This window comes from Oenanthe melanoleuca, chromosome 7 (assembly GCF_029582105.1).
Source record: "Oenanthe melanoleuca isolate GR-GAL-2019-014 chromosome 7, OMel1.0, whole genome shotgun sequence".
Taxonomy (NCBI): domain Eukaryota; kingdom Metazoa; phylum Chordata; class Aves; order Passeriformes; family Muscicapidae; genus Oenanthe; species Oenanthe melanoleuca.
The window spans coordinates 21,927,475-21,954,895 of NC_079341.1; the positions used below are offsets into that span (position 1 = coordinate 21,927,475).

At 51.0% G+C, this 27,421-nt stretch overlaps 2 protein-coding genes across 3 annotated transcripts in view; both read left to right on the forward strand.

Moving 5' to 3' along the window:
• The first annotated feature begins 1,882 nt into the window (after window positions 1-1,882).
• LOC130255793 (motor neuron and pancreas homeobox protein 1-like) lies at window positions 1,883-10,565 on the forward strand. Its single transcript, XM_056496807.1, has 3 exons — window positions 1,883-2,491; window positions 9,359-9,519; window positions 10,039-10,565. Exons 1-3 carry the CDS (start codon window positions 2,056-2,058, stop codon window positions 10,345-10,347), a joined length of 906 nt encoding a protein of 301 aa, XP_056352782.1. The 5' UTR covers window positions 1,883-2,055; the 3' UTR covers window positions 10,348-10,565.
• A 3,363-nt stretch (window positions 10,566-13,928) lies between these two features.
• CFAP65 (cilia and flagella associated protein 65) overlaps window positions 13,929-27,421 on the forward strand; it is a 31,719-nt gene continuing 18,226 nt past the window's right edge. The window contains exons 1-15 of one of the 2 annotated variants that reach the window (XM_056496313.1): window positions 13,929-13,974; window positions 14,413-14,481; window positions 14,813-14,967; window positions 15,650-15,752; window positions 17,148-17,314; window positions 18,418-18,617; window positions 19,287-19,417; window positions 20,483-20,705; window positions 21,028-21,293; window positions 22,509-22,709; window positions 23,132-23,494; window positions 24,218-24,355; window positions 25,222-25,467; window positions 25,885-26,109; window positions 26,352-26,504. In XM_056496313.1, the coding sequence (XP_056352288.1) occupies window positions 14,413-14,481; window positions 14,813-14,967; window positions 15,650-15,752; window positions 17,148-17,314; window positions 18,418-18,617; window positions 19,287-19,417; window positions 20,483-20,705; window positions 21,028-21,293; window positions 22,509-22,709; window positions 23,132-23,494; window positions 24,218-24,355; window positions 25,222-25,467; window positions 25,885-26,109; window positions 26,352-26,504 (2,640 nt within the window). In that variant the 5' untranslated portion in view covers window positions 13,929-13,974. The remainder of the gene's footprint in view (window positions 13,975-14,412; window positions 14,482-14,812; window positions 14,968-15,649; window positions 15,753-17,147; window positions 17,315-18,417; window positions 18,618-19,286; window positions 19,418-20,482; window positions 20,706-21,027; window positions 21,294-22,508; window positions 22,710-23,131; window positions 23,495-24,217; window positions 24,356-25,221; window positions 25,468-25,884; window positions 26,110-26,351; window positions 26,505-27,421) is intronic. The other variant, XM_056496314.1, reaches the window with a different exon arrangement.

Genomic DNA, 27,421 nt, shown 5'->3' on the forward strand with positions numbered 1-27,421 from the left:
CAGGGTCTCAGGGTCTGGTCCAAATATCTCCACTCATCATCCCTCCATAATTTTTCTAGATATGTTTTTTCAGATATTTCCAAATAAAGTAATAAGCCAGATTTTATGGCTCTGTCAGCAAAGATTTCTTGCTTGTGCAATTCAAAGGCTGCAGCTTGGGTGGTTGTACTTGCATCAATCGTGGCATCAGTGAATTGGCCACTAACATGAGCTGCTGATCCTTGGGAGAGTTGCTCATCTTTGGAAAACCTTCCATGAGGACAGTATTGCTGTGATTCAGACCCCCTCATTCAAGCCCTGCTGCCACTGCCTGGTAGACAGGTTGGAGCAGCAGGCACAGCTGAGCCGAGGTGGAAAGGAACACTGTCCCACCCTCAGTACCTTCTGGCCAAGCCAGGTGGATCACTGTGGGGTGACAGCCACCCCAAATCCCCTTCTGAGCAAATCCAGCTCTAAGCTTTCCATGGGGCTAATTTCTGCCATTCTGTCTCCCAGGCAGGCATCTGGAAAAGGGATATTGTGTGTCTTCCCACAGAAGGATCTCAGTGAAGCTGTTTGGTGCTGGGCTCAGGCAATGGAAGGAGGAAGTTGTTGCACACACTGGACCTTTGCAGCTCCCTTCAGGAGGGTGATGCTTGTGTAGGGAGATCAGCAGGCAACACACCAGACTGTGCTGGTGCTGGGAAGAGAAGTCACTGGGGTTACTGAGCAGGGAAAGCATAGAAAGCTGAGGAAGCCTCATATGCTCCTGCCTTTCTCCTCTCTGAGCATCTGCTTGCCATGTCTGTGGCACACAGGATTCAGTGGAGTGGAACCATCTTTTGCTCAGGGAATAGAGCAGTGCTGGAAATGCTGAAGGGGGAAGGAATACAGGGTCAGGAATTTCCTTTAGCCACTATTACGTTTAGACAGGGCAATAGCAGCTGCCTTACTTCCCTTCCAAAGAGAAGGACCCACCATAGGGCACTAAAACGTAGGGGCTTTGTGTCACTGTGTCAGAAGGATGCAAAAACGTGGGAACCAGAGACACACATGTGCAGACCCTCAGTGGCAGAGATTCCTAAAGCACTCACATGTATTTTGCCTCTCCCTGAAGGCAAGTGCCAGGGAATGTGGACCAGCTCTGCTCCTGCTTACCCACCATTCCCAGACCAGCCAAAGCTTTCCTCTCTGTCCTTTCCAGGTGTTATTCTCTAAGCTGTGTCTTGCCTAGCAAGGAAGGGTAAGACCAGTCAAATGAGTAGCAATCTGCCTGTATGAACCTGCTGGGTTGGCATCTTGGACAGTCATGGGTGATGGAGGGTGGTGTGTGCTGTGTGTGTCCAGCTCAGGTCCGCTGATCTCTCTGGATCGCAGTGATGCAATGGGAAACAGCACAGCCGGGCACAGCTGGCGATCCCCAGAGCACAGAGAAGCCTGCTGGTGAGTGAGTGCCTCTCCCTCCCAGCTAAGCACTCTGCCCTCCAGGTGCTTGGGGGCTCCACGGTGCCAGGGCAGCACTGGAGCCCAGCAGGGCTTTGCCTACATGTGCTGAAGTCTGTCTAGTCTCTCCAGATCTCCTCCAGTGGCCGCAAACATAGACCTGCTTCCCTGCCACGGGGCTCTGGATCAGGGTGATGGGCTCAGCTCCCTGGGTGGGTCCTGCCGGCTGGGGGGACTCTGGCTGTGGAGAGGCTGGAGAAGGGGCAGAATAGCCCGGGTCCGTCCCGGCCCGGTACCCACCGCTGTGTCCGGGGCTGCGGAAGCCGGAGGAGGGCGGCCGGTGGGGAGGGCGGCCGGTGAGGAGGGCGGGGGGCCGGAGCGGAGCCAATGGGGAGCTGGGGTAGGTGGAGAGGGGGTTAAAACCCACCCCAGTGCCGTCGGGCGAGCGAGTGCCCGGGAGGCGGAGCGGAGAGGAGGGCTGCCCTCGAGGGCAGCCCCGCTGAGCGCGGCGCGGCCCCGCGGGTGGATGCCCGCCGCTGCCGGGGCTGGCCCGGGGCTGGCCGGCCGGGCTGTGCCCTGGCAGGGGAGCGCTGCGGCGCCGGAGGGCTCGACGGCTCCTCACGGGGCAGGGCCATGCACAAGCCCATGGAGAAGTCTCAAAACTTCCGCATCGAAGCGCTCCTGGCCGAAGAGCCGGCGCGGAGCGCCTCCCCGCCGGGGCTGAGCCCCGGGAGCCCCGCGGGGAGCCCCGGCCCCGCCGGGCGCTCCGACACCCCCTCGCCTCGGGCACCCCCGCCCGCTGCGCCCCTCGCTCCGGCCGGCTTCGTCCCCAAGCCCGGCTTGCTGCATCTCTCCGGCCCCGGGCTCGGCGCCCTGCCGGCCCTCTACCCGCCCGCCGTGTACCCGCTCCCGGCCCTGGGGGGCCAGCACCCCGCATTCGCCTACACCGGCATCCCGCACCTGCCGCCGCCCGGCGCGGAGCACCTGAAGGCGGCCGTGGCCGGCTCCTTCCCGCTGGAGCACTGGATCCGAGCCGGGATGCTGGTGCCGAGGCTCTCCGACTTCAATGGTGAGTGACCCGGCGACTGACCCTCCCGTCAGGCGGAACACGGCTCTGGGCCATTCCAGCTCCCGGGAGCGTCCGCCGGCACATCAGGGCGCAGCTCCCTTCGACAACCCTCGACTGCGGTTTCCCGAACCCACCCCTTCGAGGCCCTCCGGTGGTCCGGGTCGGGATACCGCAGAGATATTGAGCCCTCCGGGCTGGCCGCAATTCGTGGCTCTTCCTGTACCCAGAGCTGCTTCCCAGCCTGGGGGGCCCGGAGGAGCAAGGTGGGGTGTCCCACTGATGGGGGGGAGACATGACTCGCCCTCCAGAAACCTCTGAGGGCTGTGAGGCCCTGGGGAACAGATCCGAAGGGCAAAGTCTCGCCTTGCGCCGGCCCGGTGTTCGCAACAGCCCCGAGAAGCACTGCCGGCAGAGCCGAGCCGCGCCTACCGCTGCTGGCCCCGCACGGCGCTGCGGGCTCGGGCTCCTGCGGGGCGGGGAGGAAACGAAAATAAAGAAACGGCGGCAAAAACCTGCACTGGGAAACGAATAAACCCGTCCCGGCGCAGCTGTGAACGAACCCGCTCGAGTCCTGCTGGATGCGCGGCCGCGCAGGGACGGGCCGGCGCTCCGGTCCTGCCCACGGCTCGTGGGGATGAGCGGCCGGTGAGTTCATTGCGGGGACCCACAGCGTGCCCGGCTCCAGCCCTGCCCCAGTCCCTCCACCAGGGCTGCGGGGAGCCGCCGGATCCTGCTCTGCTGCGAAGGGTCCTGCAGGAACAAGAATTGGACTTCAGGCACTCGTCCCGTTGCGGACTGGTACCCCTGGCAGTGTGAGCTGGTCAGTGCAAAGACGGGCGTTAAACCAGGAGTGGTTAATAAAGCCCTGTCAGAGTATCCAGATTTGTTAGATAAGCATAGTGTCTTAAAATCTGGAAGCCTCTTTGCAAAAATAATAATAATTTTAAAAGGCTGGATAAATAACAGTGCAAAAATTATAGAGAATTAACTTTAAAAAATCCCATTTATTACTCCTATCTCAAACTATTCCTGGTCAGGTTAAAGGGAAACAGGCTGTCCTTTCCCCTATGCTGTCTCCCTTTACCTGGCTTTCCCTAGATTTTAGGAAAGGTCCATCTGTGAATCTACAGGTGTAAAATAAGCCTCCAGTGCTATGGGTTATGTGCACTCTTCAAACGTGTCACTGAGAGAAGTAAAAAGATCTTTATTCGTTAGAAATCTTTATTGTTTATGACATCTTCGTGCCTCTCTGCAGAGGCCATTTTATCTTTGAAGGGTCTGGGTCTGTTGGTGTATCTCAGCATCCTGGTAGCTTCATACAGGGTTGTGTTTCACCAGAGTGAGAATGCTCCACTGCGTCTGATCCAGCTTCTGGCTGGGATAACATAGAGGTATTTGTACATCAGCCCCATTCCTCCCAAAAGCAGGATGTGCTCTTCAGCGGGTTGTATCCAAAGCCTCACCAAAAGGAAACAAATTCCAAATTATTGGCATGAGAACAACTTGGGAAGGGAGCTCTGCAGAATGCAGTGGACCAGAATGTCAATGGGTCTTGTGGGAAATCCTGAACAGGGCTCTTATGGAAGCTCAGAGAGAAGACAAGCAATTTCTGACCCAAGTATTACATACCTGCGTTCTGGAGATCTCAAAGCAGGGTAAACACGTGGCGGTTGTAACAAGGATGCAGCAAAAGCTGCCAAAACTCTAAATTTTTAAATCAGAGTGACTACTGCCTCAATCCTATGTCCTTACTAAAAGGTGTTTGTTCCCAATTCTGGGGAGCCCTTCGCAGTGGGGATTCTTTCTCTCCAGTGTCCTGTCAAATACTTCAAATACACAGCAGTTCTCCTACTGTGCAGAAGGGAGCCTTATCCATCTTCACATCCTTATTGCTGTCCATTGATAACCTTAGTGTTCTCAAGTGTCTTCCCCTTACTCTTGTGGGCTCTCTGAAGCTCTGAAATCAGGGTCCTTTGCAGCATGCCTTCTCCTTGTACTTCCCAGGACTGGCTCCAGCTGCATGTTATGGCTGTGTCTGGGCTCATATTGCCCCAGTGTGCTGGCCATGCTGTAGGGACAGGGACAATGGTGGTGGTAGGCAGGGACAGGAAAGGGCACCTGCCTAGGATGTGCTGCCTCCACAGCCCTTCCTCATCCCTCTGAGGATGGTGGTGGGCTTGGCAGGAGCCTTCCATTGTTGGCACTGGGCTCCTGGGCTGTCTGTAGTTTGTGGGAGTCCCTGTCCCACCACCCAGCCTAGACAGACGGACGGACCTGCCTGGCTGAAGTTTCCAGAGTGACTGAGTACAAGTATCAATGCTTCTGGTTCCAGTCATGTTTAACTCTCCCAGGAGCAGTGGACAGATGGCTGTAAGACATGAATCTGAAAGCTTTCTAGGACATATTATGGACATATATAATAATATATATTATTATGTATGTCCTTCTGGGAAATATTATCATTTGAGGGGGAGATTGCCCTTGAGATGCATTTAAAGGGAATTCCAGGACTAAATTCTGGAATGAATTCCTTCTTTGGGTGCATGTCTTGCAGGTGTGATCTAGTTTGATCTCCTGGGAACAGTCAGGGAGGGGGAAGCAGCAAGACAGCCCATGAACTGTGGGCTCTGTGGGTATTCATTGCACACATTCTCCCTGCTGTCACCTGTGTGTGGGGAGGCGGGGTGCCAGGGAGATGGTCTGAGACAGTTTGTACCCCTAGGAACCTGGCCTGGGCTTGGGTGCTGGGCTCACTCAGAGCAGTGTCCTTGCTGAGAGGCAGGTGTTTGCCGTGCCTCCCTCACTAGCTGCCTGTGCAGAGCTGTGCCTGGCTGCCTCCGCTGCAATGCGGAGCGAGAGGGTTCTGGAAGGCCTGGGTGCAGGAGCAGGTGTGCCCTTGCTGCAGAAAGCAGGGATGCTGCCTGCCCAGCTTCCACTATCCCCAGCCTGGATTGCTATCCTGGGGCTTTGAGCACCTCCTGAACCACCCAGGGGGAGCATTTGGCACTGGAGTGCCATGCCTATGGTTTTTATGGGAGCTGTGATTTATTTGCCCTGTTTGTCAGTGTGGAAATGCTGTGCAGTGGTGGGAGCCGAATGCAGAGACCCACTGCAGCTGAGAGCTGTAGAAGAGGGGAGCAGTGACTTACAGCTGTAGACTCTTTGCTCAGGAAGAGCAAAGGATCCTCTCCAAGGGACCCAGTGCTTAGATGGCTTTCCTTGCATCACCCACTCACTAAACTTGATGGCCTGGACCCCAGATCAGATCCTGCCCATCATGGAAGAGTGCTTGCTGATGGTCTGTGCTGGGCTAGGAAGCAATGCCTTCCAAGGCTCACCAGGTGTACAGTGGTCTCATGTCAGCTGGAAATATGGGCTGGGAAACAGCTGGCAAGCAGTAATCAAGGTTTAATGGTGGAGCAAGCAAGGGGCTAGCAGAGGTAGAAGTGCCCTTACACATGCTGCCTCATGATAATGGCCAGGGCTGCTGACAGGTCAGAAAAAGCCTCTGGTGATGACCCTGATGCTGAGACTACCTCCCTCACTCCCAGTTCTGACATCTAGAGCAACACCTAAAGCAGTCAGGGTGTTAATTTCCTCTGCTTTATCTGCCAGGCCACAAAGTTAAGTGACCTATAGTTAAACAAACCAAATTAAAAACAAGTGAGTTAATATCAACCTAGGATTACCCTTGTTATCAAGTAGGCGGAACTGTATCAAATAAACCAACAATTCTTTATAAGCTTTATCTAATTATCCAGGAGGCAGCTGCCCTGCAGAGCTCCTGGCCTCAGAGTCGGAGGGCATTCCTGGCCCCAGGCCAAGCAATTTATTTGCTGATACTGAAGCCAGATGCCAGGCACCCATCAGGGGGTCCAAGCCCTGCCAGGCTGAAGGGATGTTGAAACAAGCTCTGATCATGGATGGAGTGCTGGAGGAGATAGCTGAGCAGATAATAAATCCTTTGGCAAGCAAAGGCGTGATGTTGAGGCAGTCAGTGATCTTCTGGTAGGAGCTGGGTAAGATGGAGAGCCTTTCCAAAGGGTAATTCTTTCTGAGATGCTGATTGTGATAGGGATGGGTTCATAGCCTGGTTGACACTTACTGGAGAAGGTAAGCCCTGGGAGGGATGCTTGCTGTGCACCCCTTGGGAGGATTCTTTGTCCATGTGGCAGCCTGCCACAGGATAGGGAGGGATGGGATTCAGCAAAGCACACTGGCATGACAACCTGGAGCTACTACCAGCCACTGTCTCATTCCCTCAGTCTCAACTTCTACCTCCTTCCTTTTTCTTTCCCCAGTGAGAATCTGCAGATTCTCTTCCCTCATACTCTCCACACAAAAGAGCTAGAGCCCTTTAGGAAAGGTAACAGCAGAGCTGATGCCAGAGATGTTGGTCATTCAGGTCCATAAATATCTGCTGCCATGGGTGGCAGAAGGTCAGCTGCATTGTCTTGGGCTTATTCCACCTGATGTGGAGGCCAGATCCTGAACAACAGTGGGGAGTAGTGGTGATGGGTAATTATAGCTGCTGAAGGGTGTATTGTCAGAGGAAGTCACCGATTAAGTGGCCTCCCACTCTGTAGGCTGGTGGTGGCTTGAACTGTATGACAGCACCACAGAGGGGTTTGAACATTGGGGATTTTTTTTTTTTTGTCAGCGCTGGGGCAGGAGGCAGGGTGAGTTTCCAAGGCTCTGTTCAATCTCTGTAAAGGACACACTGCACTGAAACTGAATTGGACACTGAGAAGGAGAAATTTGGGCTGGCAGCAGGACCATGCTCCGGAAATCGGTCCCCTGCATTGGTAGTTATTTGGGATATATCCTGTTTGTATTTATTTGACTTTTGGACAAACTTTCTGTTCTTCTTTTCATCAGCATCTTACCTGGGAAAAAGCGAGTCCCTTGAGAGGATGTTGTCAAAGCAAGTTGCCTTCCAAGCTCCTCTGAAGTTGGACAGACCAAACTTGCATTGCTTTTAGGATTGAGATTCTTCTGAGAGGCACTTCTTCCCACATCTGATTTTAATCTGGTCATATATGACCTTGCTAGAGGAGGCACAGAGGAGCATTTCAGATTGATCTGAAGGATTTCTGTGCTCCTTGGAGCCAGGATGCAATGCCCTAGGAACTGAGCCCTGGGCTCTCTGCTTTAGGGTGGGGAATTCAGATTAGGAATATATCTCTTCACTCCTGGACCCTGCAGCTCCAGAAAGCACAGAACTCCTGGATTATTGGATGCTGAAAGGGCACAACCTCTTCCCTTCTCTTTCCCCAAAACATTCTCTACAGACCATGCTCAGAAAGAGGAACTGCTCAGAGGAGCCCTTCCCTGACCTGGTACAGCCAAACTGCACAGTGCAGCCTCATTGCAGGGAGGGACTCTGGGGCTCCAGATGCTCCAGAAAAGGAGGCTCACTGGGACCCAGAGTCCTTGGGCTGCTGGACACTGCCTGGGACTGCTTTGTGTTGTGCCCCCCACCAACACAGAGTGAAAGAACTTCCCTTCCAGTTCTTTCTAATGCATCCCTGGCCTTTCCCTCCCTGAGGAGCTGCAAAGGGTGTTAGCTTGGGCTGCCCCATCCCTGTAGATGCTCGTTCCTATAACACCTCCTTTCCTTAGCCAGAGGAAGCCTTTGCAGACCTGTTTGGTTCCATGTCTTCATGGAGAATTTGTACAGCCAAAGCATCCACAGTCAGTCAGAGCCCAGATCGCTGCCAAACTCTGCAGAGCTGAGACATCTTTCATCTGTATTTGTCCTGGAAATCTTTTGAACTTCTTACTCAGTTTTAGCCTTGAATATATTTCACATGCAAAATAATGCATCATGTATGTCAGAATCATTGGCACAGTGTGTCTTTGCTCAGTCAGTCCCTTGTTTAACTGGCCAGTGGCTACAAGGCGGGTCCCACAGGCTGCTTCTCCTGGCACTGAGGGGCTACAGGCAGAAGGGGTTGTGCCTATCCTGCTCCCATGAGATGTTTGCACAGCCCTAGCCTAGCCTGTGTTCTATCTGCTTGACCCACCCAGCATCCAGCTACTTGGGATCAAATCTGTGTTGTGATCAGTTAATACCTCTTTCATAAATTCCTGCCTCTTGCGTCATCACTGTGTTTGTGAAGGGCTCAGTGGACACCTTGGGAGATGGGCAGGTTGGGATCAAAGCTGGAATCTGGGGGAGATAGCATGATTGGTGCCCCATGCCCAGAAGAGTGCGTGAGTTGGAGTGGCCCTTGCCAAGCACGGCACACTTTTGGGGCCAGGACGCCCAAGATGTGTCAGCAGGGATGTGCCAAGGTCATTTTGCATTAGTGCCCACCACCACCACCCCCCCGTTCTCCCCCACACCCCTCCCTGCTGCTCCAGCACTTTATTCCCAGCTGCAAACCCCTGGGTTTGATTGCTGCTGTGGTGCTGGGAGAAGCAGTAAAAGCTGAACCCCAAGGGGACAATAAAGCCAGCGGAGAGGAGATAAGCAAGGATCAAACAGAGTGCGGCAGCCACCCGTGCTGGACTCTGAAAGGTGCCTTTGTTCCTGCTGCCTCCTGGTTCAGCGCCGCTCTGCCTTCAAGGGCTGCGGGCGCGATGCCGGCGCTCACGGACAGCCCCGCGCAGCCCCTGGCCGTTGAGCTGCCACCTGTGCGGCCCAGCAATAAAAAAAGAGAATTAATTTCAGTCACACCACTGATCCCAGTTGTACACCGAGGCCTGATAACGTATCTCGCTGGTTCCTATCGGGCAATAAAGCCATTATTGGGGTGGGAGATGATGGAGACATTCGCCTTCCTCCTCATCCTGGGTTTGCTGAGGGGTTGTCCCCCTACCAGTCTGCTGTCTCCTGACCCCCACCCACTGTCTGCTCTACAGCTGCCCCGCAGTCTGGCTTGATGGGGAAGTGCCGTCGGCCCCGCACAGCATTCACCAGCCAACAGCTCCTGGAGCTGGAGAACCAGTTCAAGCTCAACAAGTATCTGTCCAGACCCAAGCGTTTTGAGGTGGCCACGTCGCTGATGCTCACTGAGACACAGGTACCTTGGCCCTGGGGGGATGGAGCCATAGCACCATGGAACTGCCATGGGGGCAAGTCAAGCTCATGGGCAGTGCTAATGCCATCAGCCCCACACCCCACTGCTCCCATCAGTGTCCCTTCCAGGTCATCTCCTGCAGAGACCTGCCTGGTGGGCTCCAGGCTCTTCTCTTGTGAAGGGTACCCCAGAAATACTGCTCCTCTTTTTACCTGGCACCCCCGACTTGGGTTTCAGAGCCTTCCCGTACCTCAACATGCCGTGGGAGGGGTCTTTCTGTGGGGCTAAAATGAATATGTCCCTGTACATATCCTTAGCTGGAGGTTAGATGGGGGGAAGGCAGCAGCCCCCATTATTCCTCTCCCCATGACAACGTCAGCCTCATTGCACATACCTGTAGCATCATGGGGTGTCCCACAATGAAGAGATTTGGGGGAACACTCCATGTAGGGAAGGTGAGTTGGTGAGTGGGGACAGGATGGAGCAGGGTACATCCTCTCCCCTGGGGCTTTCCCTTGGCAGGTGAAGATCTGGTTCCAGAACCGCCGCATGAAGTGGAAGCGGAGTCGCAAGGCCAAGGAGCAGGGGGCTCAGGTGGAGGCTGAGAAACAACGAGGGCTCAGCAAAACCTGTGAGAAGCTGCTGCCTGGAGAGCCCCAGGGACAAGCTGCCAAAAGCCCCGAGTTCATGGGGCACAGCCCTGACTCGGGCTTCCTGCACTGCAGCACCACCGAGCTGAGCTACGGCCCGGACTCATCTTGCTCGGGGGGCGAGGAAGAGGAGGACGACGAGCTGGGTGCCACAGAGAGGAAGATTGGCTCTGTGTTGTGAAAGGCGAATGGAGCCAGCTGGGGAGAGGGGCTGGGCTGTGTTGTGGGGGGGTCTCTTTGCTGGCAGACACAGACTGTGCCTGGAAGGAGCAGGGGGGCTGCAGGGCACCTGCTGCCCTTTAAGTTATGTGTGTTTGGATCCTATTTAACTTGTAATTATTCCTCTGTGTGTATCAGGAGGAGTCCCAAGATCCTTCCCCTATAAAGCTGTTATCTGGATGCCTGTGCTTTTCCTTACGGGATGGGAAAATCCCCTGTCCTGCTACTGTGCTGTCCTACCAGGTCTCTGGGGGAAAAGGTGGGGAGAGCAAACTTGGACAGCTGGAAGTCTGCTGGCACAGCTGGAAGAGAGAGACCCTGGACCCTTCTTTGACTGCACTGCCACTTCCCTACAGATCTGACAGTGCCTGGAGCAGCACATCCCGGTGTGGTGCCAGCTTGTCCTTCCCCTTGGAGGCATGAAGAACTGGGAAGGATGCCCAGGTTCATGCCAGCCTGCCTTGCCTCCACCTGCACCAGTAGCATCCCTGGTAGGGTCTGTGCTTTGCAGGGCAAAACTGTCCTGTGAAGCAAAGCTGATGGAGTTTTCCATGCTGCAGTTAGCCTGGTTGCATTGGTGTGGCATTGCCTCAAATAAATGGGGATGAAGAGAGCCAGGAAAGTGCTCAGGTTGTAAATGTTCAATGCTGTGGTGAGCTCCCCTTTTCCCATGGTGATGCTTAACCTCTCTAGGTTCCTCTCTGGTCTTGTTTCATTATGCTCTTGGGATCCTGCTCACTCTTACTGGGCTGAAGTCAACCCTTGGTAGCAGGAGGATGACATACACCCTCTTCCACTTCCCTAGAAACACTAGGGTTAAGCACTGACTCCCCATAAGAAAGCAGGCTGCCCATGTCCTCAGAGGATGCTGGAGGGTCCTGGAAGGCCCTATAGATCTCTTACTGGGTCTCCCTTTGGGATGCTGAGATGGTCATGAAGGCAGAGGGGCCAGCCCGAGGGGCAGCCCTGCTTCTGCAGTGTATGTAGAGCTGCAGGGGTGCAGCAGGCTGGGCCGGGGTGGGTGACCCACTCCCAGGCAGACCATGATGTCCCTCCTGTCCCCACATCCTGCTGTCCTCTCCCTGTCTCTGCCTGAGAGGGGCAGGGAGGGCTGTGTGCCCCGGGACTTGTGGTGGGGGTGGGAATTGCTGGAGCACAGCAGTCCCTGTGGAATCTGGATCATCTCTGGCAGACAGGCAGTGATGGAAGGGACAGCGTTGGTGCGGGGCTGTCACACATCACAAGGCTGGGAAAAGCCTGTCAGTGTCTGAGCAGCAGCACCCTGGGCTGGGGGACAGATGCGATGTTTTTGGGACAGAGGGGTTGGTAAGGGACGCTGGTGACGGGACAGAGGAGCATTGAGATGGACAGACAGATGGATCATGGTCCTGTGTGGGGGGACAGTGACCCACAGTGGCTGCTGGCAGCTCAGCAGTTTTCCCCAGGGTATATGGCATCCTCACTGCCCAGGATCCCTCTCCCCAGGCAGTCCATCTCAAGACCTGCAGGTGTCCAGACCCCTGCAATTGCCCAGTGGGGACCTCTGGTTCTGGGGAAGCTGCTGCCCTTGCTCCAAGGGGGTAGAAAGGAGCTAGGGTAGGAGCTGGTGCCAGGAGCCTGCCGTGGTTGGTGTGACGTGGGGCAAGAGAGAATGGAATGTGGTGTAGGGGGGGAAAATACAAGGAAAGGAAGGGATGGGGAAGCATGAAGGGATGGTGTCTAATTCTCTGCCATTGACATTGACATGTGGGGACAACAGAGGAGAGACCCATTGCTCCAGGAGAATTGTTCCAGCTCCCAGCAGAAACACAGGACCGGGCACAGAAGCGCTGGAACCTGCCAGCCCATGGCTGCAGGAGCATCAGGGACAAAGACATCTATCACCTGATATGAACCTGGTTCAGCAGGAAACCACAGAGAGTACCACACACTCGAGCAGGGCTGAAACGGGGGAACAGGAATGGTAGAGGCAGAGAGGAAAAGGCAAGAAGGAAAGCAACAAAAATGCCAGGAAAGGAGGAGGGGAGCTGAAGGCATGTCACAGGCTTAAAACGTTCACCTTGATGGGCCGTGACAGGTTTAATTTCCAGAGTACAATCATTAAAGTGATGGATGGGAGGCGTTCATCTCGCGCCTGGTGCACTCAGGCCCACCGTGGCTGCAGGAGGGTTTGTTTTGTTGCTGTTATTTATGAGGTTGTTTCTGGAGGAGCCAGGCACTCATCCAAAGCTAGGGGGACAGAGGAGGGGACACAACTGATGCTGGAAGAGTTAGAGTGCTGATTTACAGCTGGGCTGCTTAGCTGGATGACTCATTTGTACACATGGACAAATGCCATTAAGGCTGCATCTCCTTCCTGCCTCTGCCCTGGCACCCTCCCTGTGCTGTTTGATGTGGCTAGCCCCATGCTCCACCACAGTGCTGCCTGTGCACCCTGGAGGCGCTGTCTGTTCCTCCCCACAGGGAAAATGAAGGTCCTGTCTCTTTGGGGGTCACCCAGGGCTCTGGGATGTAGGACTCTCACATGGTGGTGATGGTGCCCCATGAGAGTGACACCTGATGGGTTCATGCAGCCAGCGCTCCCCACCCTCCGTGCCTTTGCTGGTCTTGGCCCCATAACTACTTCTGGCGATGATAACAACTTGTTACTTGTGCCACCAATGCTCCGAGGAGCTTAGGGTGACCCGGCCCCATTAAGGTGTCGCTCCATCCCTAAGAGAACACTCTCCAGCCTGCTGCAGCCTGTGATACCCTTGCGATCCCCACACTGTCCTCATTCATCCATCCGACGCACCCACGGACTTCATGGCCCCTCTTTGCTGGCTCAGCTTTATGCTGCCGCCCTGCCCTGCACTCATCCCCAACACCTCTTGCCCCGCGCTCTCTCCTGCATCCCTGCATCCCTGCATCCCTTCCTCTTCCACCTGCCCTCCTCCATCTCCTTGCCCCTGAACTTCCCACCTGCCCTTGATCTCTGTCTCCTCCCTGCACCCCGGAACTCCTCCACGTTCTCCCCACCCCCGCCTGCCCGTTCTTTCTCCCGGCCAGGTCCCGTTCCCTCTCCGGACCCCCGCCTGCCCGTTCTTTCTCCCGGCCAGGTCCCGTTCCCTCTCCGGACCCCCGCCTGCCCGTTCTTTCTCCCGGCCCGGTCCCGTTCCCGCTCCGGACCCCCGCCTGCCCGTTCTTTCTCCCGGCCCGGTCCCGTTCCCGCTCCGGACCCTCGCCTGCCCGTTCTTTCTCCCGGCCCGGTCCCGTTCCCGCTCCGGACCCTCGCCTGCCCGTTCTTTCTCCCGGCCCGGTCCTGTTCCCTCTCCGGACCCTCGCCTGCCCGTTCTTTCTCCCGGCCCGGTCCTGTTCCCTCTCCGGACCCCCGCCTGCCCGTTCTTTCTCCCGGCCCGGTCCCGTTCCCTCTCCACATCCCTGCGCGTCCCTCCGCCGCCCCCTGGCGGCCGCCGCTGCCCGCGCGAACTGACCCGAGCCGGCCGCCGTCGTCGCTCCGGGAGCCGCTGCGTCCGGTCTCCATGGCAACGCGGGCCGGCCCGCACGGCTCTGAGTGACCGGGACCGGGACGGGACCGAACGGCACCGAGGTGCCCCGGGCTCCCGGTGCTTTAGGGAGCCGGGCTGGCCCGGGGGCAAGCAGGGTTATAATGGAGCGGGCCGTGCCCCAGGGAGCTGGGGAACGCGTCCTGCCACAGTTACCATACGGGGCTCGAGGGGCCAGGCCAGGCTCCAAAGCACAGCTCCGCTGTACTGTGCTCTGTGCGCCCATAGCGGGCAGGGCTGTGCTGTCCAGCGGCAAGGAGAGCTCTTCCGCAGGGCCGGGCTGTGAGCCATGACCCACGGGTCACCGGGACAGCCGTGCTCTGGGGAGAGGGCTGCAAACTGGGGACACAACGGGGCTGCTCCCTGCAGGGGGGCTCAGCGCCACCGTGGGCCTGAGGAGGGGCGTCGGGAGTGGGAGTGCCCACTCCTGGCAGCGGGTGCAGGAGCAGCACATCTGAGGACCTTTCCCTCTTGTTTCTCAGATGCTTGCTCAGGTGCACGACAAGCCCCCAAACTCGGACTCTTTTCGGAAGAGTGGCTATGATAGGAAGGTGAGCGGAGGAGTAAAGGTGGTAGTGAAGTGGATGGATTGTCTGGCAGGCAGGGAGAGGAGAGAAACAAAACAAAACAAAAACAAACAAACAAAAAACAACAAAAACGTTTAGCCTTTACATCCATCGTTCATCACACCTTTTAGTATCTGCTGTTTGGGCTGTGGCCGGGAGGTGTCCTCTCTGGACCCCGGAGCAGGGCTTTGGGAGACTCCTGGAGTTTTGCCACGAGGTGGCTCTTCTCCACTGCCAGAGTCAGAAACGCTTAGCATAGAGAAACGGCTGTTTGAGTGATTTCTCCTCCCTTCCTCCCAAACTGCTGCTCTCTAAGGTGTCTACAAGAGAGGCAAAGAAGAAGAAGAACATATTCTGGGGCATTGAGGTGCCTGAAACACTCAGTTGGCGTGGATGGGAGCTAGGAAAAGAGATAATCAAACACCTGACCTTGAAAAATGTTCATGGGAAAGCTCAGAAGCTGAGTTACAGGTGCGTGGGAAGTTTTTTATCCTTTTTACTCCTCACACTTGCTGCATCTTCACTCCTCCTGCTGTATCAGTCACATCAGCACCTTTTCTCAGACTCACCTTTCCTCTCTCCCCTTGAGTGCCGTGCTGGAGACAATATGTGCACCCTTATGTTGCAGGACAGAAACCTGCTAATTCAGAAACACAGGCCTTGTTCCTGGCAGAATTCTGTTAAATGAAATGCCTTGTTTTAAATTCTGTTTTGCTGATACTTCTGTCTGTGAGGCATTTCCAGTCTAGTGAGATTTTAATTGTGGATGTATGCCAGCCAGTCACTAGTGTGACCTAAAACCATTGCTCCCGGAGTCCCTCTGGGTGTTGAACCATTCCAGCAGTCCCTGTGGCCCTCCCTGCTCTGAAACTCAAATGTCTCTGCCCTATGGGTTTTGCTCATACTGCATGTCCTGAAAACATAAAATATTGTTCAAGGAAGGGGTAGGTACTTAGAGCTGGGAATAGGTTTTCAGCACACCTGGGTTCTGACCCTCTCTACTATTTTGCTGCCAAAGTACCTTGGGGTCCAGTGTGTAAAGTGCTTCTAAATTGTGGGGTCTGGAGGTGTTGGTTATTTATTCTCTTTTCTGCTGCCCAATTTAAGCTGCCCACCCTCAGACAAAATCTCTTGTTTTGATTTTATTGTCTAGAGCTCCTTCCACGCCATTCTTCTTCACTGTTTTCCCGCAGCCGATTACTCTGAACCCTGGTATTTCTGTAACTCTGCCCATCATTTTCCGGCCCACTGAAAAGGTAAAGCAGCAACATCACAACTGCTCTCGTGCTCAGGCTGCGTTCTGGGGGAGGGCAGTGGGCCTCTGCCTCTCTTGTCCTTTCTGATTTGTTTTCACTTGCATGCATGAGTCCTTGGGGAAATTCTAGCATAGAAGGAGTGGGCAGAATGACTTTCTTGATCTCTCCACGTCTTCCTTACCTGAGGGAGCCCTAATCCCTGACTTCTCTGCAGAGTTTGCCAGTAGTTATGAGAGCAATCCTCACAAAAAAGTATTCCCAAGTTTTCATCTACTACTTCTGCCTTTCAGCTCAGTAAGATAATGTGCTTAAACTATCCACACCTGGTTTGATCCCAGAGAAACACATCTTGGTGTTTTTAGTGGTTTTAGTGCAGAACCTTAGGTTGAGGGACTTCCTATAGGAGATTCCAGAGCCTCTTCGTTCAAGGGCTACTGGTTTTCTAAAGGAATATGTCAGGGACCTCCCTTTTGAATGGATGGTGTTTCTTTAAGCATTATTTTAAACAGCAGTGATTCTTTCTATCCAGACCCTTTTCTTGATTTTCAGATTGTTTGTAGTGTCTGTCTTGGCTCTGAGTGTTGATCTCTGGCTCCCGTTGATCGCTGTATGTCTTTGATGTGTATCTCTGTCCTAGCCATAGAGCATGGTCATTGGACAGATTCCCAGTACCCTGCTCTCTTAGTATAATGATTTTCTGATGACTGTTCAGTGTTCCCTTTATGAAATAAGCTACTGGCCTTGTTCCATTTTCAGTGAATAGTTTGTCTGCAGCACATCAGTCGCTAAAGCAGGAGGCTGCCTTTCTTAGACAGAGCAAGGACTGTGTGTGCTGCAGTGTCCAAGGTCTTACCTGTATAAGTATTACTCAGGAGGGGTGACAACAGGGAAGCATACAAAACACATATCTTTCAATTCCTTCTATCTTGGCTGGTTAGGCTATTTGTACACAATTCTGTCAACACTGCATCTCTAAGTTATGTGTTATCTGCTTGGATCTCTAGCTTACAAAGCATTTAATCAAAGATTAATACTTCTGTGCTCATGGAGCTCAAAGAAAGACTATGCATGCTCCAGTTCAGCTGAATTGGGATCTTGAAAATACTGAAAGAAATCCATCTGCATGGAAACAAACCAGGTGAAACTAATGTGGCTTTAACTGCTCTCCATGAGGGTGTATGTGTTCCCTGACAGAAGAGTATGCCTTAATACCTTCCACACTGCCTGCCTTTTCTGAGTGATTCCTACGCTCTCTGATCTGCACAGAGGCCTCCACGGGTGCCTCTGTTGCCCAATACTTGCAGAGGTGAAGGTGACGAGTATTCATGGGTGCAGCTGCAGCACCTGCAAGATGGATTCCGTCTAACTGCTGTCTCCCTTTGCTTTTCTGTGCAGAGGGATTATGAAGACAGCATCACCTTTACAAAAGCTGAGGGCGAGTTCTCTGTTGCCCTGCACGCTATGCTTCCACGCTTCTGTCTGTCCATCCCGGCTGCTGTCCAGTTGCCTGTCTGTGCTATCCATGATGTTACAGAGGCAACGTTTCCTTTGTGCAACATTGGGTGAGTGAGAGGTGGCTAAGCAAACAACTCTTTTTGTTTTGTCAGGTATTTTGCCACTTTCTTGGACTCTCCAGTGAATGAAGCTCATTCCAATGGTTATTAGCTCTGCTGGCTGCCTTAACAGGAGCAAAACTCTGCCTTCCCTGTGGTCTTGGCAGAAAAGGCAGCAGAATGGTAGTAAAAGTCACTGGGGCACATCTTGGCATCTCACATCTGTATGTTGCCAGCATATGCTGAGAAGCATTCATGCACAGGAACTAGGTGGGGACAAGCACAGTGTGCCATTGAGAACATCCCACATTCACTGGAGAGGCCTGGGCTTCCCATTAACTGAAGGCAACCTGCCCAGCATGAGCAGGGAGAGATGAGCCATCAGTTGGAAACATGTTAGTCATTTAGGAGCAAGGTTGCTCCCAGTTACCAAGGTTTATCCTATTTTAATGAGGAAGGACAGTACTGTAGAAAGGAATGCAGTGAAGTTCCCAGGCAAGGAGGAGGTGTATTTCCAACCAAGTGATTCCAACCATTTCAAGTGTTTCAGTCTCACTTGGAGAAATAATTTTTTACAAGTGAGAGGCCCAAGATGTTGGAGGATAAGGATGGTGAGCAACACACAGCTTATCTCAATAAAATTGAAAAAGCTGATGGTATATAATGTTCTTTGCAGGAATCAAACAAGCAAAGTGGGTTCTGGAAAATTGAATGAGGTATTAAGGAAATGGCTCAATCCTCTCTTCTCACTTGAGCATATAACAGGGGTAAAAATGTTCATTCGGAATTAAGTAGCTGCAAATTTAGATACAGGAAAAGCACATACTTAATTGTGGAGATGATTTGCTTGCTATCACCTTGTGGTCATTAATAAAGTTCTCAGCTGTAAAAACTAAGATTCATTAAAGTGTGGACAGAGAATTTGCAGAAACTAGAGACAAATTTCTTCACAGCACCACATATTTGTCCAACTGTATTTGGGATTCTTCCATTTGGCACTGGTTGCTTCACATCCTAACTGAATAACTTATTGGGAAAGGCCCATCTTATGCATGATTGTACAGGCTGCAAATGAGCCATTGATCTGCTTAAAATGTATCTCCATTTCCTAGTGATCTCGTTAGTGTCTTTGCCTGGGAGACACCAGTCCCTTTCTACATGATTCCTGATCGTGGCACGCTGAACCCAGGTGCTGAGTGCATGGTCAAGGTGATCTTCGAGCCCACGGTGGCTGGGATGCATGATGCAGCAGCAACATGCTGGTTTGGAGATGAAATGAAACAAAAGAGGACAATCCAGCTAAATGCCCTGGGTGAGTCTTCCTTGCATTTAATAATCAAAGAAATGTGTATTACCCCTAAGTCTGGAATAGCATTCCACAGGGATACATGGAGGGCCGGCACTCTGAGACTCTGCTGCATTTGGCTCAACCTGGTGATGAGCAAGTGAAGCCCATGGTTTGAAAGTGGTCTGTGAAATTCTCTAATGTACTTTTGCCAATTTTGAAGTGTTATCTGAAGAAACAGAGGGTCCAGTATGTTCTGTGGCAAGCTTTGGCCGAACCAGCATTTCCAAGGCCTGTTTAAATTGACCATGGGGAAGAAATGAGAGGAATTCACTGGAAATAGGCTCCACAAACTCCTGTATTTGTCTGCACTCAGTGTCTCCTGTCTGTCCCTGCTAGACAGAGAAGTAGAGGGTAATTTCTAAAGCTTTCTGGATGCAAACTAAAATAAGCAATGATTTCATTAGCAAGTCCTTGCTTGAAGTGACTTGTATGGCCACTGACAAACAAAAAATGTGATTCTGAGTTGAGTAAATTAGAGCTGGAATGAAGCTTATTTGGTTCAAAGCAGGGCCAACTTTGAAGGCAGATCTAACTTCAGAGTTACCTGAGGTTCTTCAGAGGCTTGTCCAGTTGAGTGTTGAATATCCAAGAATGGATATCTTTCCTAATCCTGTATACAATTATTTTTAACAGCCAAATACCCCTGCCTGCGTGTGAGTGTGACAGGAAAGAAGTCTGGAAAGTTTCAGGATGTCCTGTGTTTTGGATCAGTACCAGTGGGGACAACTGTGGAGAAGTCTGTGGACATCTTCAACATGTCTGTGGTATGGGAGAGGGAGATTGACTTTTTGTGGGAAGCTGGCAAGCTGACACATTTCTCTGTGGTCTTGTGTATCTCCCTTAATGCTGTGAAAATAACCTAAGTGTGAATATGGATGAAGCAGAGGTGATGAGCCTTCTCCTACCAACCATGCCATTCACCCTTGCCTTCCAGCTACCCTGCTGGCTACTTAGCCATTTGCAGTTGTACAACACTGTGTATTGCAGTTTCCCCCGCATCCTTTCTGTGCTTGGTCCAGATCAGGCAACCACCAGTTCTTTGCATCCTGCAGCTCTCCTGCTCACCCTGGACAAGCCCATCAGTCCTGTGTGGCAGTTGTGTCAGTCTCAAATTGGCGTGTGTGTGTCCCAGGCAATGAATGGATCTTCTGCTGCCCTCTGTGGACTGCAGCCCAGTGAATTGTTCAAAAAGTCAAAAGGATTTGAGCACCTGTGCCAGCTCAACCCATCCCAGCCTCTTAAGTGATGGATGACAGCAGTGCTGACTCCTCCACAGGCCCTGCAGCTTGGGACTGGAAAAGACACAGTCATTTTTGTACTGTTATTATTCACATTGCATGGTGCTCAGCATTGCCAGGCGCAGATCAGGACAGTTTTTAAAGGGTCTTGAGTGATGTGTCAGAGCACCAGCTTTGTTTTTTGAGAAAAGAAGACCCAGAAACAAGGGGTAACTGTGGATAGAGGGGAATAAGTTACCTGCCTGCATGTTCCCCTGGTCACAGCAGCCTCTTAGGCCAGCTTGGGCCCTAGGGACACCTTGAGCCATCTTTCCACCTACCAAGAGGGGCACTCCAACCCCAGAGATCACTGGGAGTTTTGCTGCAGCCTACTGATTTCTGAGCATGTTGTGGGAGCTTGTTGCCATCTGTTCTCCATCAGAACAAGGTGGCAGAGGTTTGCTGCACAGTGGTTCTGTGGTGGCCTTGGTGTTCTTGGTGTTGTTCAGCACTGCTGAAAACTACAGTTTTATTAATGATTAATGTCCTTCATTCAGAGCCATCCTGGCTCATGTTGGCTCCTTTGTTAACCTATTTATTTTCTACTTATAGGTTGATGCACCATGTAGAATAGAACGAGCAAAAGACCCTCTGCTTCGTGATTATGTTTTCTCCTGTGATGTGTCCTATGGTGTTGTTCCTGCCAAAGGGAAGCTGGCCTTGTGTATACGGTTTCAGCCTCAAGTAGTAGGAGAGCACAGTACTGACTATTTCACTATCACATCTGCTGGATGCCACTTGGAGACTGTTCTGAAAGTAGTTGGCTCATGTAAAGGTACCAGAGCCTTTCCCATTTCTCCCTGTCAGCTTCTTACCACTGGGGGGAAAAGTTAATGCTTAGGAAAGGGCTAGGAACTATCATAGCCTGCAGGCACAGACTAAACTGCTGCTGGGATTCTGTCTGTCCCTGGTGTACTGCTTGGGATTTATACTTGCTTAACTGTTTTAAGTGAATGTCCAACTCTTTACTAGGACTAGTGGGTTTGCTGAAGAGTTGAATCTGTTTGGGAATATCAGTTAAGCGCAGCAGTGTCTTGTGACATGTTGGAAGAAACAGCTAAGATAGGTCCAGGATCTTATCTTGCTTGTTGTGCTAGGTCCTTCTGTGTCCCTGCACCAGTGTTCTGTGGACTTTGACTGGGTCAGTCTTGGAGAAAGTTTGATGCAGACACTGAAAATGAGCAACACATCAGATGTCCCGGCCTATTATCAGTTTGATATTGATTGCGAAGGGAGTGTCTTTTCCTTGGATCGCCCCTGTGGAGTCTTGGAGGGCACAACAACACTAACACTGAAGGTGATCTTCCAACCGACTCACCCGATGAATTACCACCGCAGAGTCGTGTGCCTTGTCCACCACCAGGTACAGAGGCAAAGGGTAGTTTCATTGCTGTGATACTTTAGAGGCAACTGCCAGTGTAGTCCAACAGGACTGGCCTGTCTCACTTAGTAGTCCCTGCAAATCTCTTCCCACTGCATTTTCATTGATACCTACCACAGAATCATTAAGATTGGAAAAGACCTCTAAGATCATTGAGTCCAACCATTAACCCAGCACTTCCAAGTCCACCACTAACCATATCCCCAGGTGCCACATCTACATGTCTTTTAAATACCTCCAGGGCTGATGATTCAGCTACATCCCTGGGCAGCCTGAGATGACAGCCATTTTGGTGAAAACTTTTTTCCCATTATCCAATCTAACCACTGCCCAAACACAACTTGAGGTAATTTCCTCTTGTCCTATCACTTCTTACCTGGGAGAAGAGATCAGCCCCCACCTGGTTACATCCTCTTTCAGGTAGTTGTAGAGAACAATAAAATTCCCTGTGCCTTCTTTTTTCCAGGCTAAACATCCCCAACTTCCTCCTCCATTCCCATAAGACTTGTGCTCCAGACCCCTCATCAGCTTCATTGCCCTTCTCTGGACACACTCCAGCCCCTCAATGTTTTTCTTCTACTGAACTTTTTTTCTTGTTCAAAACTGAACATAGTAGTCAAGGCACAGTCTCACAAGTGCTGAGTGCAGGGGGACAATCACTGCCCTGGTCCTGCTGGCTGCACTATTTTTGATAGTTGCCAGGATGCCCTTGACCTTCTTGGCCACCCAAGCACACACTGGCTCATGTTCACCTGTTGTCAGCTATCACCCACAGGTGCTTTTCTGATGAGCAGCTTTCCAACCACTCTGTCTCAAGCTTGTAATGCTGCTATTGTGACCCAAGTACAGGACCTGGACTCTTGTTGAGCAGAATCCCCATGGTGCAGGTCCCTATCAGCAATAGGACATGGACAGCCAGTAATGCCTGTGGATAGGGTGAGGTGCATCCTCTGTGGTTCTTGTCCATTTGTCTCTCCTAACTTTAGCTGCATAGCTGTGCACTGGGTGCCTTCAGTTTTCACTCCAGTTTCAAGAAAGATCTTGTCTCACATCAAGACATAAAGTAAATGGCAGCCCAAAACTGGAGATGCTAAGCCTTTCCCAGGCATGGTTTTGGAAGTGAGATACTGTTATGGTGTAACTCTCAAAGCAGTTACAGGACATTTTGTCCTATTATCCTGCCTTGTGTTTTCCCAGGAACCCCTATATGTGGACTTTTTTGGTACCTGCCATTCAGACACAGCTAAGCCAACCACCCTTCAGGAAAGACACCTCTCCTGGTACCGAACCAACATGGTGAGGGGACTGACCTTCTACCCCCCTGATATCCTGAGTATGATGCTGAAGGATGGGAAGTTGCAGATGGATGAAAAGGGAGCCCTCATGCTGCCCCCTGAGGTATGAGCTGTCCTCCCTGGAATCTAAGACACTTCTAGCTCTTCTCTGTATATGCTGGGTATTTGTTGTACAGAGGACAGATCTAGAAGAGCTTGCAGTTGCCAGACTGATTTCTTTAGTGTTTCTGCAGTTGACGTTCCCAGCACACACCAGCACTATCTTTGTCAGCTGGCTTTTACCCTAGCTCAGCCACGAAGCTTCTTTCTGACTTTAACTCGATCACAGGGTCATCTTTGCTTCATGTTTAGTTTCAGATTGAGGCTTACAAGCAGAAGCCTCCTTGAAGCCTAGACTTTGAGCTATCTTAGGAACTCTTTCTGAAATATATCTTGCATGCCCTCTTGCTCATGAAGGCAATCAGTGCCTGGTGTTTCCCACAGGCACACTTGCCCTGCTCATGCTAAGATATTTCCATCCTGTAGATTTCTGAGGACCAGCCACCCAAGGAATACTTTGAACCCAATGCCATGACTGAATATCTCTACGATGGTGTAAGCAGCAACCAGGCCTTGTTTCCTGCTCATGTTAGTGTCAGCCCCAGGGAGTATGATTTTGGATGCTGCGTGCTACCACACAAGGTAGAACCTCTTTCTCTCTGTGTGACCAACCACACCAAAGGAAATGTCATTGTTGCCTGGACTCCAAACCCTGGCAGTGCCTTCCAAGTGCACCCCAAAATCTGTGACATACTACCACTGAAGTCTTCAACCTTCTATGTCTTTTGCAAGCCCACTGAGGTCAACAGTCTTTATGCAGCAGAGCTGGAAGGTTTTGCTTTTTACAAGGTTAGTAGGAATTACTAAGACCAGAGATGACCTAGCAAGCAACTGTTTGCAGAAAAAAGTATTTTGGGGGAGTTAAAATTCAGTTTAAACCCTTAATTTTGAATTTGACAAACTAGCACCTCTATTAACTCTTTTGGCCACTGTTTTGAAACGCTCTTGGGTTAAAGTTTTTCTTTCATCTGTGTCCTGGCAGAAAAATTACAGAAACAAGTCACAGCTCATGCACGTGCACAGGTATACTTGCTCTTGCCCCTAGGGAACATGAAGCATGGTAAACCTCACTGAAGGAGGGATTACTATGAATTATTGCACGATAAGTGTAGATGTGAACCTGCACAAGAATTATTGTTGCCTGGGTGATGGGCAATAACTTGGTCCTTGTGTTTGGCCCTCCACAAATAAAGCTGCTGAAGGCACTGTCACTCTTCTCCCAAGTGTTGTAGAATTCATATTACATGAGTCTGCAGTTACAGGAGATTTAGCACCCAGAAATGTCCTGGTAAGTGAAACTTAGTATTTGCAAGTCTCTCTCACTTTGTTTCTCATCTGGAATTGGTCACTTCTTATTCCCTGAAAATGTCAATTCCTTAGCCCCAGGGATGTCATTGAAAAAGCAGTTGCTTGAGATAGTAAGTGCTCTTGGTCTCTTCATAGATTAATCTGTGAAGGCACTTGCCACAATCCCTTCCTGCACACACTGTGCTGCCCCTTGTGTGTCTGCAGGTGATGAGACACTACACCAACATTGAGAATGATGCCACCATCTGTCCATCGTGGTGCCTGACTGTGAGGCTGAGAGCACACACATATGAAGAAAAACGGGAGCACTTCATTCCACAGTACATCCTGGATGTCCCCAAAGTGGGTAACTGATTGACACTTTGCAGAGCGTTTGCCTCTGAATTCTTTACTTTGTCTCCCATTGCACTGAGATGTGTCTTTGGTGGTTTCTGACGGTGTGGAGGCTCCTGCTGTGATACAGAAGTAGTATGCTGTTTCTCCTGCATGAGCTTCCCAGCCCCTACCATGTCAGCTCTACCGACATCTCATTAGCTCTGAGAGAAAAGCTGCTGAGATGTCCTTTCTGTTTAGGTGGACATACACACTAACAAGGATGTTCAGTCCCCTCTCAGGAGCCTCAAAAATTCTGCATGCACTTGGGCAAACAGAACCCTCACTTATGAAAGAGAAGTGGTTGTAAGATAGAGGGGAAGGTTCTCTCTCTCTTTTCCTGCTGTTTCTGTAGCACAGTAAGGTATTTTTCCTATAAGGTAAAGTGAGATTTGATCCTAAGAAGTTAGAATAGTCTTGAGAACCTCTTATGAAATCTCCTCAGCTAATCTAGGCCATGCAGCTTTTATTTGATATGCATGAAGTGCAGCAAATTCTAGCCTGCTGGAATTCTTCATCCAGGATGTCACTATCCATGCAGAAACTGCAGGCACCAGCAAGTAGCTCACTTCCTGGATAGGCATAAAGAATGGTGTGATGGGAAATAGTTTTCACGAGTCCCATGAGCCCATGAATGGGCCACTGTGGGAAGGGAAAAGACCATTTGTGTACCCTTGGGTGGTTTCATTTTTTTCCTTGAAAAAAATCAGTTAGAAAGTTCTCCATAGACTCAGGATAGTGCTAATTGGAACCTGGAATTGAATATAGTGAAAACTTTTTCTTTATGCTAGTTTTTAGACCAAATGAAAACAACCCTTCTTGCTTGTCTCCACCAGACTTTTCCTCCTGTGGTTTGTGACACTGATACCTACTGCAGCATGCTGTTGTCCAACACGGGTACCTCTTTGATAACCTTCAGTGTGAACCAAACTGCCTGTCCCTCTGTTTTAGTCAAGCCCAGCTCAGGACACATCATTCCAGGAGGCCACCAGATTTTCTTTCTCTCCACTCGCCCAGTTAACACAGTCTTTCAGCAGCATTTCCTGCCTTTGGAGCTGAACTCTTATCCTGCATACACCAAGGTAAGGAGAGGGAAATGGAAGATGGTGAATAAAGTTTTGTTCCCTTGTAGTCTTCCCTTTTCACAGTGACTTGCACTGTGATACCTATTACATCTCCTAATGGTTAGTTTGGATTTTTCTCTTTGGAGATAGGAATTAAAAAATATTTTCAATATTTAATGTGGAGTCAATGCTGCAGAAAGAAGGCCTTTGTGGTGCCAAACATCCTGTATCACTTGCTCCTTGCATTCCCATCTCTTGGAATACACTGTATTATGCTAAGGGTCCAACTTGACAGCACAGCCTAAAGCCCTTCTCCTCCTTATTAAGAGACAGTTTGTTCTTCTCTCTTGGAAGGAACAACATCTTTGAGAGGTTCCTCCAGAGGCAGCTGAGACTTCTAGCTAATATCTGTTACTTTTTCTCTTAATTCCACAGAAGATTGTTCTCCAGAGTTGTGGGCAGTCCCTTATTTTACTCTTAGAAGGCGATGGAAATCTCTACTTCAAGCCTCTCCATATAGGGACCTCCTCTACACGAATGTACACCATTAAAAACTGCACAAGGCTCCCCATGGTTTTCATGTGGAAGATCCGTCAGTCTGACAGTAAGATCCTGTCTGTCAGCCCTGCTGCAGGGATCCTTCAGCCCTATGAAGCCATGGTAAGTTCAAGTTGTACCAAAGTTGTAGTTTCCTCTGTACAATACAACCTCAGCCTGGCTTTGAATATCTAGATGTTCACTCCCAGTGTGAATCTTTCACACAGATGGAGGTAGTGTGTCTGTAGAGAACGAGGTTAGCTATAATGGAGGAAGGGAATGTGCATTAAATGCAATTGTTGAGGTGTTTGGGTTTATCTCTGGATTAGAGCTCCTGTGAACACTCTTCCCTCTTGTAATTGCAGGCTCAGGCATGGACTTTTACTCCTGACAAGGAAACCAAGTATCTACTGCAAGCTATGGTGTTTGTGAAGTGGGAAAGCCCAAACCCTGAGTCTCCCAAAGGTGTTCATTATGTCTTACGGGTCATTGGAGAAGGAGCGCTGGGCACCATCAGGGTAAGGAACAGGGGGCCACTGAGTAGTAGTATGGGGGACTAGGGTGGGATAGGGGTCTTGGACTTTCCCTTTTTGCACAATCTGTGCTGGAGGCAGCCAATAAGGATTCACAGCAAAACTTCCAGACACTGTTTTCAGTGTAAATGACAGTACTCATTCTAGCAGCCTAATGGTAACATGTTGTAAATGTCCTGCCAGTTCAAATACAACCTTTACAAATCCTCTGGGATTGCTTTGTTCCAGACTAAACCAAGCAAGCCATTTGGCTCCTTGGTTCTCTCCTCTTATTCTGTCTGCCCTCCTTTTCCATTTGTTTTGCTATTAGTCTGATTTCTAAGTGTAGTGGACCTTTTAAAGCCAGTACACTTCCGCCTGGCTTTCCTCCTGTTACCTGCAGGTCTGTGCAACCACTTTCATTATTAGTCAGGTTTCTTTATGAACCAGAGGTAAATAAAATGATACTTTGCAAATTATTGCCCCATGTCAATCATGCTGATTGATGGTTGATAATGTCTTCGAGGTTCATAGTCATTATAAATTGTATGTGAGTGCACAACCAGGCAAAAGAGATAGGGACTCTTTAAGCAGTCAGAAAAGGGCCAGAAAATGTCTCTCAGCCTTGGCCCAAGTGCATCTGACCAGCAAGTGTTCTCACAGCCCTGAATATGCTACATCCTACCCACCAAGCAGCCTAAAAAACAGTAGGAGAAAGCATTTGGAGGAGGGATTGAGTGCCTTGCAGACCTGTTTCGCATTTTACTGTGCTCCAACTACCTGTAAGGAGTTTGTAGCAAAGTGGATGTTGGTCTCTTCTCCTCAGCAATAAGCAATAAGGCAAGAGTAAATTACTTAAAATTGCATTAGGGGAGGTTTAGATTAGATACCTGGAAAAATTTCTTCAGGAAAGGGGTTGTCAC